This window comes from Anabrus simplex, chromosome 3 (genome assembly GCF_040414725.1).
Source record: "Anabrus simplex isolate iqAnaSimp1 chromosome 3, ASM4041472v1, whole genome shotgun sequence".
NCBI classification, from domain to species: Eukaryota; Metazoa; Arthropoda; class Insecta; order Orthoptera; family Tettigoniidae; genus Anabrus; species Anabrus simplex.
In genome coordinates this window covers 337,738,759-337,757,448 of record NC_090267.1, presented here as the reverse complement: position 1 = coordinate 337,757,448, position 18,690 = coordinate 337,738,759, and the positions used below count along the sequence as shown (strand labels likewise).

General features: G+C 41.1%; 1 protein-coding gene across 2 annotated transcripts in view; it reads left to right on the top strand.

Annotated features, from left to right (window-relative positions):
• The window catches only part of lilli (lilliputian), a 544,716-nt gene that overhangs the window by 336,956 nt on the left and 189,070 nt on the right, over positions 1-18,690 (top strand). For both annotated transcript variants that reach the window (XM_067143209.2, XM_067143208.2), the window contains exon 3: positions 15,962-16,363. In XM_067143209.2, coding sequence (XP_066999310.2) covers positions 15,962-16,363 — 402 coding nt within the window. The remainder of the gene's footprint in view (positions 1-15,961; positions 16,364-18,690) is intronic.

Below are 18,690 nucleotides of genomic sequence, written 5' to 3'. Positions count from 1 at the left end.
CTTCCGCTCTTCAATGGCGAGCTCCGCAGAAGTATTAATATTTCTATCAGAAGATACAAGCCTATATTGGGGAGAGGAGATGAAAGCATCCTTTTTACTTTTGAATGCTATCCTTTGCAGCAGTTTGTAGTCCATGATGATGATGATGATGATGATGATGATGATCACGACGACGACAAATTTGATCCTCATTGAAGGTGGAAGTGTAGATGTAGAAAGGATGCAGTTGTCTCTCAAATAATCCATCAGTTGTTCCGCCGGATCTTCATGTGGTTGGATGCAATCAAGAGTATTCCGTAAGAAAGAAGTTCGCGCCCGGACGAAACTGTCTTTACACCAGTCTGTTTTCAGACAACTTTGCTGTACGGGATTGAAGTTAGTATATCTTTCTCATAAGTTAGACATGAACGTAGCGAGAATGATCGCTGGTGCAAACAGATTGGAACAATAACAAGAAGTGTATTCGGAATGGGAGATAGAGGCTGTTAGGAATGAAGTCGATGGGTGAAGTGGTACGCATAAACAGGCTTTAGTGGGGTGATTTGAGGTGAATGGAGCAGGATAGGTTATTTAGGAGAATAATGGACTTGGTCATGAAGGGTAAGAGAACCAAGACGTCGATGGTTAGATTCTGTTTCGGATGATTTAAGGATAAGAGGTAGGGAAGCCCAACGAGGCCGCCGAGCTAGTTAAATGTTTTATGGAGGCGTTTAATTAATTCACAAAGGCTTGCAGACTGAAAGCCAAAAGATATAGCAGTATAGCTATTATTACTAGCCTATATATGATTATTCGAAACACTCGTACAGTTGACTGCGAAGCCCTAATCACGGCTCTTTTAAAGATTTTTCACGTCAGTTCAGTGATAGGAGGATGTTCTCGTCGCTGCTGTATTACCTTAAGGAATGTAATGTTGGCCTTCTTCAATCAAGATGTCAGACGATATAAACCGGGTTCGTGAACCACTGTCGGAAATGAGGTCGCTACAAGTGTAAAGGGGTCAGGCAGCCAGACAGCGCTTGTGGAAGGTCGTTCCTCCCGTCTGGGTGAGCATAGCACAAATACTGTACTACCCTCCCTTATCCTATCTCAGAGTTTTCCCAAACAAACCTTTGAAGTAATAGTCGGAATAGTTACGTTTTTCTGTACCTGACCACATTAAAGCACAAATGATTCGTAATATTAAGCTGAATCAATCAGTCAACGATGATCTGCATTTAGGGCTGTCGCCTAGGTGGCAGATTCCCTGTCAGTTGTTTACTTAGTGTTTTCTTAAATGTTTTCAAGGAACTTGGAAATTTATCGAACTTTTTTTTTCCATTGATAAATTATTCTTATCCCTTTCCCACCAATTTGTCCTCTTGAATTCCAACTTTATCTTCATATTATGATCTTTCATACTTTTAAAAGTTTCACTCAAGCTTATTCGTCTACCAATGTTATTCCACCCCGTCTCTCCATTGACCGCTCTGAACGTACTACTTAGTCGAGCATCTCGTCTCCTTACTCCCAAGTCTTCCCAGTCCAGAGTTTGAAGCATTTTCGTAAAACTACTCTTTTGTCGAAAATCACCCAGAACAAATCGTGCTGCTTTCCTTTTGATCCTTAGCGGTTATCGTAGTAGGGGTTGTACTACTCTCTCGTATATCAGTTTTCCCAAACAAACGTGTTTTCGGAATTGTGTCACTAGATGAATAAAGGTGTCTAATATTGCCAAAATGCTATATGCTTCTTTCTTGTGTTAAAAAAAGAAAGGATTAGCCTAATAAGTAACGACGGTGTATGTCGCATGGAACTCCGTATACGGCTTTAGTTTGTGTACGCAGACGACACATAAAGTTTTTTCCTGCATTTATTGTAGATGGTGTGTGCTTGACCAAAACGTAGAAGGCGTGACGACGTGCCTGCCATCTGTTACCACCTGTGGACACTAGTTCCTGTGGACGCCATGCGCAGCTTTATGGATTCTTCGACCCGTTACTTCTAGAGGGGTGAGCGAGTCAAATACATAGCGGAGTTAGCGATTGAGAAGCCTTATGCCTTCATGCTCAATACCGCGAGGGAATTACAAGAATTTCTTAGGTTTATATGGATTATCATGTACATTGTCTCCTAGATGGAATATCCTATAGATATGTTTTTCGATGGTGGCTTGTCATTGCCACTTGTTACAGCTCATTTTGTAAGGTAACTGTTAATCAGCTCGGAGGTGAGCAAGGCTTCGTCACAGTTTCATTATTTCACTCAGCTGTACAGATAAAAGAAAACCGGTGGTGGGTTGACGGAACAGAAGTTGGGCCTACACTTAATCATCAGAGGATTAACTTTGGTATTTAATAAAATGCAGAGAGTTCGGTTTGGGTTCTCTCAGCCACCAGATGTAGAAGGGTTAAGAGTGAAGCCATCGCCATATGCAGGGTGTATCATAATTAATAGAGCAAATTGAAACAGCTATAAGCACACGATACTAGAAGACAAAAGTCGTAGTATATATGGGTCCGCAAACGAGCTGTTTGTGAGATAATTTAGAATTTGTGCTTACCAGCCACAACTGACTTGTGTGTAAACGTCATCCAAGTTAGGAAAAGGTACCAATGCAACATTAAGAAAAGTTATTAGATACTTAAGTAGAAGCGCAGTTGTTTTTAATGAACTCGTCACCCCACGGGTTTTTGATTCTTTCAAACACGCCTGGGTTATTTTGAAATTCTTGATAAGCATTTTCAAGTCTCTGCTTCAGTTCTTCAACTGGAATGTCGTACAGTACGCCTTTAAGGTGACCCCAAACACAAAATTCTAAAAGGTTCAGATCAGGTGATTATAGAGGCCACAGTACAGGTTCTCCTCGCCCAATCCACCTTTGGCCATTTTACTGTTTACAACCTGTTTTCCTGTTATTGGCCGGGTCAGGGATGTAATGAATGAATCATATATAGGCTATTAGTACGATGGGGTCGCCACTCCCAAAGTGATTTAGTAATGACTGATAGATGCTATGAAATGAGAATGGATAGTGTTGCTGGAATGAAAGATGACAGGGAAAACCGGAGTACCCGGAGAAAAACCTGCCCCGCCTCCGCTTTGTCCAGCACAAATCTCACATGGAGTGACCGGGATTTGAACCACGCTATCCAGCGCTGAGAGGCCGACGCGCTGCCGTCTGAGCCACGGAGGCTCTTCTTGGCCATTTTACTACAGCAGCAAAATATGCCGGCGCTATGTTATGCATGTACCACATCCAAGGGAACACTCTCATGCAATCCTGGAAGATCATGTCGTAGAAATCGAAGGTAATTCCGTTCATTGAGTTTGTTTGGAAAATGTACGGCCCAATAAGACGATCACCTAGTACTCCAAACCATACATTCAATGAGAAACTTCGCTGAAGTGGTGACTTATGCGCAGCATGGGGGTTTAAGCCTCGATGATTCCAAACGTGAGCGTACCACTCTGTCAGTTTTTTGAGGAGCGTTGAGTATTGCGTGAATTCGGGTACAAGGAAGACACTTTGAACACTTCCTTTACGAGTAAGTACACTGTACAGCCATTGCAATATGTAAATGTAACATACTAAGTAAGACGGTTTTGTTGTTCATTAAAAAGAACTGCACTTCTACCGAAATATCTGTTGACTTTTCTTAATGTTGTATTGGTACAATTTCCTAACTAGGATGACGTTTACACACAGTCAAGTCAGTGGTGGCTGATAACCACAAATTCTAAACGATCTTGCAAACAGCTCTATGTTTATCAAGACGCCTTTAGTATCGGTGTACGTAGAGCGGTTTCAATTTGCGCTATTGATTATGATACATCCTGTAGATAGCTAGGCCTTTCTGTTGTCCGTAAACTTGTGGTCTTAACCATTGCTGCCTGACTAAGCTACTGCTAATGACAACAGTTCATTGTATTGTGCATGTGATTAATTGAAGGGTTGCTTTAGTTTGGTCGTCACAGTGGTCCTGCGATTAGATTCTCTACTTTGCTGAGGTTAATTTTAATCCGAGTACACTCATCGTCGGTGAGGATGTCTGAGAAAAGGAGCGGGACTTCGATCCAAAAATGCTCAACTTATATTCTTACAATTGGCTTTATGTCGCACCGACAAAGAGAGGTCTTACGGCGATGATGGGATAGGAGTGTGAAGGAAAACTATTTTCAGGAATGCCGACAGTGGGATTCGAACCCACTATCTCCCGAATACTGGATACTGGCCGCTTTTAGCGACTGTAGCTATCGTTCTCGGTCATCTTTTTTATTATTATTATTATTATTATTATTATTATTATTATTATTATTATTATTATTATTGTTATTATTATGCCAATATTTTTAGCCGGGCTGAGTGGCTCAGGCGGTTGACCCGCAGGCCTTCGGACCCCAACTTGGCAGGTTCGATCCTGGCTAGTCCAGTTGTGCTCCAATACGTCAGCAACGTGTCAGTAGATTTATGGGCACGTAAAAGAACTCCTGCGGGAATAAATTCCGGCACCTCGGCGTCACAAAAACCGTAACAGTAATTAGTGGGACGTAAAGTAAATAACATTATGATTTAGCAACATTTTAATTCTTACAATCTGTATTTAGTTGAGAGGGATTCTTTGTTGATTACATTTCCTCATCGTGTTTTAATGCAGACTCATTCATACGGAAATAGTCGAATTAATCGAGTCCCGTATGAAGGGACGCTGCAACTCATGGGCGCCCGCAAGGGGGGGGGGGGGCACTTGCCCTCCCCCTGGAATTCTAAAGATGTTGATGTTCAATTGTTTAATATCATACCAGATTATTTCATAAACTGAAATTACTGACAGTCATCTAGCATATGTTATAACTGGAAGTTTCTGTAAACAATTTAATGTTGCTGACGTTATATTGGTTTTTATATTCAAGAAAATTGTTAATGTGCCCCCCCCCCCCCCTGGAAAAGATCCTGCGGGCGCCCATTCTGCAACTGCGTGCATTATATTCGTTGTGACGAAGCTGCTTTTATTAATAATATAATGATTTCAAAAATAAGGTTCCTAGAAGGAAACCATAGTTTAATTTCATCGACTGCAAAAGTTAAAAACATTTAACATTTAAGAGCTTAAATGTGTTTAATAGAAGGATTGATCGAAAATGATCCCTCTATTAAGGTGATTTTTTCCCCGAGAATTGACCGCATCTCGTTCATCTCACTACTTACTCAAAATTGAGATATAACGTACGAAGTGTACGATAAAGAGATATCGGGGAACAGATTCGATATGGTAAAATGTGGGATCTTTTAACATAAGGCTAAGATATTATCGCTTTCTGTTAGAACGCCATATAAATGACATATCTTTTAAGTTGGAATTTGTTTTTGCTGCCGTTGTCGTGGTTGTTAAGTCCGTTCATAACAACACTTTCGCCTGTTACACGTGCGCTGTACTTCAGTTTGCCAAGGTCGGGTGCGCGCGCATGCCCGGGTCATCTGAACTTGTAAACAAGATTACAAGAAGTGTGTTCACTGTTCCGATGATTCCTTCACTGATATGCTGTGTCTCATCAGCCCAGCTCACAAGAACTCTTATGTGCTCCTCGTGCAGGTGTAGATGTCTGTATGTTAGGTCATCAGCCCAGAGGCTGGTTGGATCCTCAAATCATCACCAAAGGCTATGCAGTTATAGGGAAACCAACACCTTTCATGACACTCGGACACACTGGTTGTGCTCTGAATGTCATTAATCAGCACCACCCATACCCCAGCAGCGTCCATATTGTCACAGCCATGGATGAGACTGGGACTTCAGTGGAAGCTACACTTTGCTCTGGCCTGTGCCAAGAGATGGATGCAAAAGTACTGTATCCATCAAGAAATGACAGCAGGCAGGCAGGTGTAGATATAAGCGGGAAATACAGATATGTTGACGATTGTTATAAAATACAGATGTAACAATAAGGTGTGGGCAAACTTTCAGAACACATTCCTCACACGTAGAAGAATATGTTATATGAACATGAGTCTGGAAACGCTTTATTTCTAAGACTCTTTTTCTACAACTCCACATAGTCTATTAATCATGGGAAACGCGCCGTCGCAATGAATCCCGTATGCGCTCATGGCGGATTGAGGGCATTTTGAACATTTCATCTAAGAAAGAGTTCCATGTGGTTATGCTGCTACGTTCTGTTCCTGTGTGTTTCCCATTATTTATGTACCATGTGGAGTTGTATAAAATGAGTAACATGGGCATAAAGCTGTTCCGGAGCCATGTCCATATAACACATTAGTTTCTTCTTCTACATGTGAGGAAAGTACATTCTTATTACATTCTGTAGAACATTTGAAGCATCCAGTCCCGTTGCGCGGAAAACTACCACTAAAGATCAAAAATATGATCACGTCTATATAACGAAATCTGGTATCGCAGGTTCGGTCTTAGTTCAGGCCGGTGGCGTTTAATTAGACAGCGCATATTTCGGCATTTTTGAAAACTTTCTCCAGTTTTAAAATGATTGTAATTTAGCCTTGTATCTGTACAGTCGGTTGTCTGTCGTATTTATTCATTGCATGGAGTACTTTGTTAGACATGCAGTTAAACACTCGCTCACATCGACTCGCTCATCCACATAAACAGAAGTGCCCAGAGCCAGACTAGTACTGGCAAGGAAACGTGGGTCAGTTCAAAGCCAACATTTTGTGCGTTAAGCTGCACTGGTACATCAAACAATCGAGACCTGCTCTATTATTATTATTATTATTATTATTATTATTATTATTATTATTATTATTATTATTATTATTATTATTATATATAATTCGCTGGGGCCATCAAGGACCACGTTAAGTCTTGTTGCATTTGACACTGAACTTGGCCTTCATTAGAGCCCAAATTTCCCTCATTCTTTGTGAGTGGGCCTGCTTGCGCTCCTCTGTCCAAGGGGCACCGTGTCTTCTCTTCGGTTGCTCGTCTCGGTTTAGCCCGTTCGTCAATATTTTCTTGCGGAAGAGATCTCTGTCAAAGGCGTCTTCAGCTGAGATATGTAGCATTTGCAGGTCTTCTTTGGTATTTCTAAACCAGGGAATTGTGGTTTTGGGGTTTGAATCAAAAAAGTGAAAGATTTCTTTAGTTAACTTTCTCCTGTCCAATCTTTTCAGATGACCGTAAAATCAAGCCCGTCTTTTTCTGATTGTGTCGGTAATTTTCTCTATTTTGCTGTAGACTTCCTTGTTGGATCTCTTTTGATGTATTCCATTTCTGTACTTTGATCCCAAGATTCCTCTCACAATTTTGCGTTCTCTTTTCTCCAGTTCTTCAAGGAGTCCTTTGTTGGCATTTAGAGACAGGGTTTCGGCTGCATATATAACTACTGGCTTCAGAACTGTTTCATAGTGACGTATCTTGGTGTTTTGGGAAAGGCATTTTTTGTTGTAGATTGTGCGGGATGTTTGGTAGGCTATTTCCAGTTTGCGTACTCGCTCCTGAAGTGCTTCTTTGTCCAGTCCATTTTTCATGATGATCTCACCCAGGTATTTGAATTTGTCTACTCGGGTGATGTCCCCGTATTTTGTATGGAGTTTTGGTGGAGCCTTTTTGATGTTAGTCATTACTTCTGTTTTCTCAAACGATATCTGCAAACCAGTTTGTTCGGCAATTTCCTTTAAAATTTCAACTTGAGCTCTAGCGGTTTCTATGTCGATTGAGAGAACAGCAATATCATCGGCAAATGCTAAGCAGTCTGTTGCGATCCCCTTGGATTTGGTTCCTATTCTCAATGGACTGTAGTTGGTTTCCTGTAATCTCACCCGCCAGGTTCTAATGATCTTTTCAAGAACACAGTTGAAGAGTATCGGGAATAGCCCATCACCTTGTCGGACTCCTGTTTTGATGTCAAAGGAATGCGAGAGACATCCGTGGAACTTCACCTTGGATTTTGTATCGGTCAGGGTGGCTCTAATTAATGCCAGCAGTTTCAAATCAACTCCAAATTCATTTAAGATTATTATTATTATTATTATTATTATTATTATTATTATTATTATTATTATTATTATTATTATTCCAGCTGCTATGTAAAGTGGCGGTGTTTTGTGCCAAGTTAAAGGTGAGATCTGTCAGTTAAGATTACGGAAGGGTTTCGCGTTGCGGGTAAATACCGAACTGTTGTTATTCATTTTCAAGTAATATTCGCGTGTGTACTGATTGTGTGTGTTATAAATTAAATGAAATAAAACTGTTTTTTTTATTCGTTGCAGTATAGTTGTACTTGCCTTATTTTACGGTTTTCCTGAGGTGCTGGAACTTAATCTCGTGAGATTTATTTTATATTTGGTAAATCTATGGATAGGATGCTGGCATATTTGAGCACCTCGAAATACTCCTTGTCTGATCTGAGATCGAACCCACTAACTAACTGCCATCTGAGCCACTCAGCCCGGCACCACCAGGTTCTAACGTTGCGCCATAGTGAAATAAAGGGGTTTTGTTGGGACAAGTGTGGTGTTAGAAATCCGACCCAATACAGCTTGTTCTAGTAGTGGTAAGATGTGTTCATTGGTTAGGTTTGAAAGCTACATTCTGTACCATAATAGTGAGTTTACTTTTCTATTGTTTAATAATGGAGGGAAAATGCACTGGTCTGTATTTTGAACGTAGGTATATTTACGGATTTGTTGTGTTACCAGTTACGTTAAGATGTATATCACCGAGCTCGATAGCTGCAGTCGCTTAAGTGCGGTCAGTATCCAGTATTCGGGAGATAGTGCGTTCGAAACCCACTGTCGGCAGCCCTGAAGATGGTTTTCCGTGGTTTCCCATTTTCATACCAGGCAAATGCTGGGGCTGTACCTTAATTAAGGCCACGGCCGCTTTCTTCCCACTCCTGGCCCTTTCCTGTCCCATCGTCGCCATAAGACCTCTCTCTGTCGGTGCGACGTAAAGCAACTTGCAAAACAAAAAAAAAACAAAAAAGAGATGTATATCTAAAACCTATTTAATACAAGCGATACAGGAGAGTTTGCTTGGAAATTACTTGGGTAAGTTCCAGTCGGAGTGGTAACATAGGGAAATCGTCATACTGGCCTTCCTGCAGATTCAGTTACCAGCTGCATAAAATTCATGAGTCTTAGTGGGATGTAAAGCAAGTGACACTATTATTGATCATCATAGGTATACACTGACCGACAAAACGAGAAATAAAAGAATGAAAAATACAATAATTCATGTTTTCTTTAAATTGTTGTTTTTCCTACCAGCTGTTAACTGAGATGACTTTATATTTATCGTTTTACACATTCCACTTAATTAGCAATGTTTTAATCCATTTTCAATCGAGACATTGTTGGAGATTACGGTCCGCGAATAGAGGATGGTTGCCTAGTTGTACTTCCTCTTAAAACAATAATCACCACTACCACCACTTACGGTCTGCGAAATTATTTTTGTAATGCTTTTGGCGGTCTCCATTCATTAACACCACTGCCTTCGTGATGTACAGGCCGTACTGTAGCTCCGATGACGCCACGCAAAGAGGCGAACTGTTTCCTCCGTTCGACACGTGCAGTGCAAGGACATGATACACATGTACCTTATAATTATGAAATATTCAGAAATGTTGTATTAATACTGTATTACAGGTGGTCACTAACACCTGTAATCGCATCGCAATTCGTAAGTCAGGTCTATGCAATTATAGGAGAAGTAGGTTTGAAGTGCGATATTCGCCGTCAAAGTTTGAGTGTTTTACTCGTCAATGTACCCAGCAAATAATTATTATGCATTAATACAAATATGGAAACAACAAATGTACAATAATAATAATGGACTTTACTTCCATACCTCTAGATGTCAATTAAATTAAAAAAATTAACAGTAAAATATTTCCACCTTTTCAATACAAGATCAAGTAATGTGGATTACACATTCTATTGAAAAGGTTGAAGTATTTTACTCTTAATTTTGAATTTAATTGTAATCACAGTTCGATACGGACCATTCAAAATGAAATTCGTATCTCTTAATACCTCCAGATGACCATAAATATTTCTTTTCTTGACACTTCTGACACTATCCTTCGAAGACTCCTGGGACCATTTCTTCCCCATAAACATTTGTATCATTTTTTATTTAGGAATAGCCCATGCTTTCCCAAATATTAATGCACTGGCCAGCAAGATCTGTCAGTTACTTCCCACTCACGGAAATTGCCGAGGAATTGTTTCTACTCGCGTTAATTTTGGGGAGGAAAGGCAGCGCATACTCAAAATTACTAACCCAAAAAATAACCATATGTAGGTTCAGTTGGTTACTGTCCACTTTTATGGTTGTTCTGTATCAACAATAAAACGCCTCGCTGTAAATCTGTGTAACAAGAAAGTGGCAACATGGAAGGACATTGCTTGCGACTTCAATAAAGCCAGCTGTTTACGTAAATCATGATGTGATAAATTTTAAGAACAAACATGCAATATACTTAAATATAAATTTCTGCCTTTTAACAGTCACAGTTATCCAAAGGATGCCCTCAATCCTTATGAATTACATTCATGAGTACAATTTGTAACATTCGCTTAGCTCGCTTCAATTGATCAGCTGATCGGCTTGGCGCGCTTTCTACAGTACGGCTTGTATATTACGAAGACAGTGTTAACACCGTATAATCATTGTTGTTTGCTTGATTCACTGTTTATCAGCATCCTGTATACCGTGCGATGAAAACATGGATTTCTGAGAGCATTCGTACAGTTTCGAAAGGAATTTAGACAAGTAGGCCTAAGGATATCTGAAAGTTCAGAAGATGCCGCAAGAGCATTAGAATTTCTTGAGGATGGAAGAAGTGACTGTCATGTATTGATAGTGTTGGAAACCATAGCTTCAACCATATGTCGAGCATTGGTAAGATATAGGGCACGATTCACGGTTCACACACTAGGAGACTTGGATCAGGTTGGAACATGTCAGCTGCCGCGAGATATGTTCGGTTTATTATCCTTCAGATCTTGTGCGATCGCCATACTACTGCCGTTGAAGAGAGAAATTTGCTCCAACAGGTCCTCACTGTGAATGTAAGTCTTCGATTTTCGCAGCAACATCAGGAGTCAACAAGGCAGCAGTGAAGGTGTGTACCCCTCTCAGTCGAGTCGTTTCTCACTCAAATCTTCAGCTGGAAGAGAAAAAGTTTGTAGGAGACCAGGAGAGCGGTATTCTCCCTGCAATTCATCTTTAATAACGCTATTCCATGGCGGTTGTGTCATGGTGTGGGCAGGAATTACTCTAGGTTCTGGCATAGTGAATGGATGTCTTATAGCCCACCGATACATCGAGGAAGTCTTTATAATTCACGTTGTGCCCTTCGCCCCATTTATTGGGGTCAAATTCATCCTAATGCACGATCACATGCGGCTTCAGATGATGAAGTGGCCAACACGAAGCCCAGACTTAAATCCCATCGAACAAGTTCGACACTCTGCAACAACTTCGAGAGATATTAAAGGAATAATGGAATCCCATTTCCGAAGAAGGTATTACAGGCATCATTGGCCACATGTCTGAATGGGGACGGGAAGTTCTTAACAAAAGAGGTCTCTATTACCCGCTTCTGAGGAAATACTGAATCGTGAGTGACCAGAAGTGACGCAAGAATGCGTTCAAAGTAACGATTTTAAACAGAAAATTTGAAGTCAATCTTGATCAAAGCACGACGTTTCAAGCTTTTAAGTGCATATGCATACGTTATATGCAAAGACAGTGCTCATTCAGGGGATTGTGCAAAATAATATACAGTTCGTAACATTCATATTTGTACTCCCCGCGTAGCAGATATACAATGCCTGTGTAATGTACAGAGGCGGGCAGAAGTATTCGAATACAACTTTATGCTACTACAAGAGTGCATTTCATGACCAAAACGTTCACAATAGAAATACACACTCCTCTTCTATGGTTTGTAATACATTGTACCTTCTTGTTTATGTGACATATATGCACGTAAGTTACACAAAAACATTTTCGTGCTGAAAAAAGGTTCTTCCAGCAATGGGACATAAGTATTCAAATACACAAAACACAGCACTCTAGTACTTGGTTGCCATGCCTTTACGTTGAATCATTGCTGCCAAACGCCTTGGCATTGAATGTACGTACTTGCTAGTTATGTCCGCAGCAATTTTGTTCCATTCCTGCAGAATAGTCTCCTTCGGTGTCGTCTTGCTGGTTGTATGATGTTTCCTGATCCTATCTTCCAATACCTGCCAAATGTTCTCGATCGGGTTCAAGTCGAGTGATTGAGGTGGCGTGTTCAGAGTACGGGGTGTGTTGTAGATGATCCATAATCTAGTAACTTAGGAGGTGTGCTTCGGATCGTTATCTTGTTGGAAATAAATTTCCAAGATTTGATTTTTGAGCGCTTTTCTTCAGATGCTCTTGTATGTTCTTATAATCATACTTGTTCATGTTGCCCTCAATGAAAGCTAGCTCACCCACACCACTTGACGCCATACATCCCCATACGATCACGCTGCCGCCTTCATGCTTGACCGTAGCTTCTATATGTTGAGGGTCCCACTCAGTATTTTTCTGTCTCCACACCTTTAATCGGCCATCACTTCGGTATATATTGAACTTTTTCTCATCCGACCATAACACACGATCCCAGAATGCATTATCCTGCGATATTCATTAGTAAATTCCAAACTCTTTCTCTGGTTTACTTTACTGACAAACGGTTTACGTCTTGGTGTTCTGGATTGGTACCCGGTATTGTTCATAACGCTACGAACTGTTCTTTCATGAACTACCTTTCAAAGATGTTCCTTCAGATGTGCTCTAATTTCTGTTGGAAATTTTAAGCATTTTAACCATTTTAAACACCAATCTTTTATCTCGAGACGTAAGTTTTGGCGGAGCACCTTTCCTAGGCTGATTAATAACTGTATTCCTCGTTTTATAACTTTGGATGACACACCACACAGTGGACAGATTTCTGCGTACAGCTTCTCCAATTTCTTTACATGTCTTCTTTTGTTCATGCAGACTCCTCTACAGTTGTTTCCATTCCTTTTCGCCGCATTTCGACTATGACCACTCGTATTCAATGTTGCTTGTGTACTGTGTGGCTGGAGAGACGACTGAGGTGTTCTGAAGGTACAAATGTCAACATTGCCATCGTTTATTGGGCTGTACTGCTCGCTCATAGAGCGCGTTTGAATACTTGTAATCAGGTTACGGAACGTTGTTGAAGGAAATCACATGTTACAGAACACACACGTATTATCATCGTTTGTATACTGTGTCTGTGTTGGTAACACATGATAATGCATCGGTGAAGTCATGACATGATACATAATTCCTCATTCGATTTTGATCACTTCCACAATTAAAGCTGTACATCCCTACGTTTGAATACTTCTGTCCTCTTCTGTATATACACATAATCAATGCACGTCATTGCACAAGGTGTTAAGAACGGGATTTTAGCGACCAAAGGCCTCGGTATATAATTGTAAAAGAATGGGAGGGAAATATGTTGTGTAGTGGCTTATTTGCTTGCAACAGTCTTGTTTGTACATGCGGGATAATAACCAGGAAATTCCGAACGTAAATAAACGTTGTGAGCATACCGCCAGACTGCGCGGTCTATGGGGCATATACAGACGTTAAGTGGTCAGTTGCGTACACGATGGGTAAGGGCAAAGAGTTAAGCACTGATTTGAAACAAGTTATCGTTAACGTAGCGATTAAAGACTATTCCCTTGGACAAATTGGACGAGAAGTAAACAAACCATACTTTACAGCAGGGCCTCTCAAACGCCCAAAACCTCACGCGTTCAAATCGAGGCGCAAAAGCTCCGTGCACTGTGCATCGGTTCCACTCGGCTCGGTTCGGACCAACGCTTCGTCTCTGGGCTACTCGGCTAAGCTCGGCTGAACTCGGCTCGAATTTGGAGCGCTTCGGAGCAAGTGAGGAAGAGGGAGACAGGGGGATGGAGCGAGATAGGTGTGGGGAAAGAGAGAGACAGCGCTATTGCTCCAAATCGAGGAGTGGGTGTCTGCACTCTGGGCAACCAAGCGAAGTCGTCTTTTGCACCGTGCACAGTGCATGCACCCTGAGAGGCCCTGCTCTACAGTGAATTATGTGCTTAATAAATTTCGGTACAATGGCCCAACAAAGAATTCCCCCGAGAATAACTAAAAAGAAGAAACTAAATGACAGACAAGAGCGTTTCATTGTTAAACAAGTGAGGCAACATCCTAAAATAAGTGCTCCAGAAATCCGACATTAACAGAAACACTGTTGAGAAATAGCATTTCCAGCCAGACTGTTCGCAGGGTACTTTGGAAGTATGGATATCACGGAAATCTAGCAAGAAAGAGGCCGTTTGTTAGTCGAAAAAATCGAGTCGCTCGAATGAAGTTTGCCAAGACGCAAGAAAATAGGGGGCAAGAGTTCTGGGGCAAAGTTATTTGGTCTAGTGACGCACAACAGGCAAACTCGTCACCAACTTTTCCGTAAAGTTCTATTTTTTTTTTAAATGCTGCAAATACTGCGAATGAGCCTAATAATACCACACCTACAATGAAACGTGGTGGTTCCATTCTAGTGTGGGGGTGTATGGCCTTTAAAGGTGTTGTTGGTACCATCAACTTTATCGATGGACTCGTGGACAAATGGGGCTATCTTGAAGTATTGCAGAAGAAATGTGAAACAGAGCGCTCAAAAGATGGGACTTCTACCCTCGTACGTATTCCAGCAGAACAATGATCCTAAACATACTGCTGGCTATGTAAAGAGTGGCTCATATGGAGTGTTCTTAAGCAGCTCAAAACACCTGTCCCGTCACCAGATCTAAACCCCATTGAACAATTGTGAGTTCACTTGAAAAAAAAAAAAAACGGGTTCGTTCTAGGCACATACAATCTAAAGGTCAATTAAAGGAAATGGTGGTGGAGGATTGGGAAGAAATTGACCCCACTGTCTGTAAAAGGCTAACAACTTCCATGCCGAGACGTTGTAAGGCCGTAATAAAGGCCAGACATTTTGCTACTAGATATTATGTTCTTCTTGTATCACAGAAAATAGCCCGCCTGGTGGCCATGATCGTTAAGGCGCTGAAGTCTAAAAACGGTCTAACACCGAGGTTAGCCGGTTCGAGTCCCGTTGGTCGAAAAAATTTTCACCATCAGAATGTTGGCCGGCAGGGTAGGGGAGGTGGTGGTATACAATTTCTAATCACTAGATTGCGTGCCAAAAGCCTGGATTAAATTCCAAACCTCTCCGCAGTGCTCATATGGAGTGAGGGCATATGACGCTGTTGATGGTGATTCGTCCGTCGGATGGGGACGTTAAGCCTTGAGCAGACCCCTTGGTGCTATTCGACAGGAGTAGGCTATGTGCCGGCACCGGGTTTCACCCTCTCCCTACTATCATATATCACGTCATTCATTTCATCTCTCATTAACTCCTCTGATGAGGTTGACGTCAGGAAGGGCATCCGGTCGTAAAAAACCGCCACGACAAATTCATCTCACCTCATACCCGACCCCGTAGGGAAACGGGACAAGGGTTGGACAAACTTGTATCACAGAAAATGTTTGTTTAGTTGTTTATATTACTGGTGTACGAATACGAGTGTTGTGATATGAAATGTACGTTTTGTTTCTATCTGCATTGTTTTGTATATTAAAGGTGTAATGGCATTGTTACTTATGTTGTCCTACTCCTTATATACCAGTACGATCAGAACAGAACAAAAAGGCCCAAAAAAGAATATATGAGTACGAGTTATTGGGTTATGAAGTGTAAAATAACCACATGTACAAATAAGACTGTTCCAGTCTGTATGTATATTGCTATGTTAGGTTTTATTTTTTTAAATAAAAATAGAACTTTACGGAAAAGTTGGTGACGGTTTGCCTGTTGTGTGTAGTCTCTCTGACGTTCGTCTGCACCATGACCTTTACCTTTCTGACCATGTTTTTTTCCTATATCTTTGTAGGTGTCGCCGAACGCCGCCGACTTGCAGACGCAGCAGATCCAGAGCAAGATGGGACCTCACGCTCTCATCAGGCATTTACTGGACGAGCCTAAGCGCCTGATAGGCATTGAGGGTATGCCCCCAGCTAGCCCTGCGCCTGCCACCGCGTCCACTCCAGCCCCCGCACCGCCTCCGCCGCAATTCAAGAAGCCCCCGCAGCAACACGTGAACCATCAGCACCATCCTCATGGTCCACAGCGGGGGTTTGTGAAGCCGCCGTACCCGAGTCGGAGCGGGTACCCATCGCGGCCTGTGAAGGGTAGTAATGACCATAGAATAGTGCCCGACAAAGGTCCACCTCGATCAGGGGGCTCCAGAATGGTGCAAGCAGGGATGAGTTTACCCAGGATTCCTGTTGACCAGGTGAGAGATTCAACAACTTATATTTATCACTTGAAGATGGGTTGGTAAATTGTGAGCGAAACTGTAGAGGTTCGTTGGTTGAATTATGCAAAACACTGCCATTTTGTTTTTAAATTAAACAAGCCGTAACACATTGTAAGATATGTTAGAAACTATTTTAAATAGTTATTTAATAGATTCAGGCAAGTCAATACAGGATCAAACATAATACCTATTATGGTTAAGTTTATCAACATTGTAATATGTCATTAAGAACAGAACCAGAGTTATAATTGTTATTATCTTATGAATAATACAGGAAGACAGTGCGCTGTTAATTTAATTTCGATTCGACAGCCTAAGTTCTGTGATCATCTTCATATTATTATTATTATTATTATTATTATTATTATTATTATTATTATTATTATTATTATTATTATTATTATTATTATTATTATTATTATTATTATTCACTTACCTGCGGCTGCGAGACTTGGACTACTTATAGACGACACCTAATATGACCTTAGAGATACCACCAACGATGCCTGCGGAGGATATTTAAAATGAAATGCCAAGTCATCGGACGGACGTCAATATCCTCCAGGAATCCAACACTACAAGCATGAAGGCAAAGATAATCAGGAATCAACCACGCTGATCGGGACATATCTTTCGCTTGCTAGAAACAAGTCCCCTAAAGTAAACCATATATTCCCAAATAAAGAATGGCCTGTGCAAACATGGAGAGCAGCTAAAACAATTTAAGGATATTTTGACATGTAATCTGAAGAAGTGTCAAATTGATACTGTCAACTCGAATATTATAGCCAATGATAAGGCAAAATGGCGCCAAGTCTTATATGATGGAGTCAACAATTTTAAACAGGGTAGGAGAAGATTAGAAGCGGGCGAGTTGGCCGTGCGGTAAGGGGCGCGCAGCTGTGAGCTGCTGCTACGACTAGTGTGTGCTGTTACTGTAATGGGGTCTGTGGGCATCGAATTGAACAAATCAGCCTCTTGAGAAGACACGTTTGATTTTCCAAAACAGATATTTATATTCGTTTGACGAATAAATGCCGATTAGTAGTAGTAGTAGTAGTAGTAGTAGTAGTAGTAGGAGTAGGAGTAATAGTCAGATAAGGAAATGTGTTTTCACACTGCAGTGAATCTGCTAGCGATAAAAATATCGAATTTCAAAAGCATGCACTCGTAAGTTAGATACTGATACACTTCTTTGAATGACATAAAAGAGCAGCAATTAAAATATAGACCTAGAAATACCAATAATCTGTAAATAAAGGTGATCAGCAGCACCAGCATTGATGATCCTTGTCACCACATCATTTTGAAATCATTTCGAACTTTGTTCTTGTATGCGGGGCGTGTGTATGTCCAACCCTTGTCCCGGTTCTGTATGGAATGAAGTATGAAGGGACATAAATCTTCGTAGCGAGTTTTTACTACCGGGATGCCCTTCCTTACGTCAACCTCGTCAGGAGTTAGTGAGACGAAATGAGTGATATGATATATGATAGCAGGAAGGGAGAGGGTGACACCCAGTGCCGGCACGTAACCTACTCCTGTCGAATAGCACCACGGTGCCTGCTTAAGGCTTAAAAGTCACCATCCCACGGATGAATCACCATCAACATCGGCAAGTGCCCTTAGTCCATATGAACACTGCGGAGCGGTTTGGAATTAAATCCAGGCTTTTGTTATTCTTATCTAGTGATTAGAAATTGTATACCACTACCTCATCTAATCTGCCGGCGAACATATTGATAGTGATTTTTTTTTTTCGAACAGCGGGACTCGAACCGGCTAACCATGGTGTAAGACCATATAGACCTGACGACTTAACGATCATGATCACCAGGTAGTATCCTTGTATGCGTAGTATTACCGGTATATCAAATTATTTTCCGACCGTCTTACTAATAAACGGTGTATAACTTTTATACAAGGTTTATACACCGTTTACGCGAAATTCGTTACTAATAAACCGTGTATAAGCCTCCTGTGTATACATCTGTTATAGTTATTCACTGAATTGCTTATACAGTCCAGGACCCTTGTATAAGCGTTGTATAGCAGCGTGTAGCGGAAAAAAAGAAACGAGCGAGCAGTTTATTTTCGTGGTATTTATTGTCGACAGTAATATAATCGTTGTAAAATATTCGACTTATCCATTTAACATTGAACACACGTTGAAAGAATGACGATAACGTTGATGATCTTCACGATATTTTAAACATAGAAGACATACGGTACCGTACACCATTCAGAGGTTATGGAAGCTAGACATCTTCGTAAAGTAAAACACTTTAAAGAGACGGAATGAC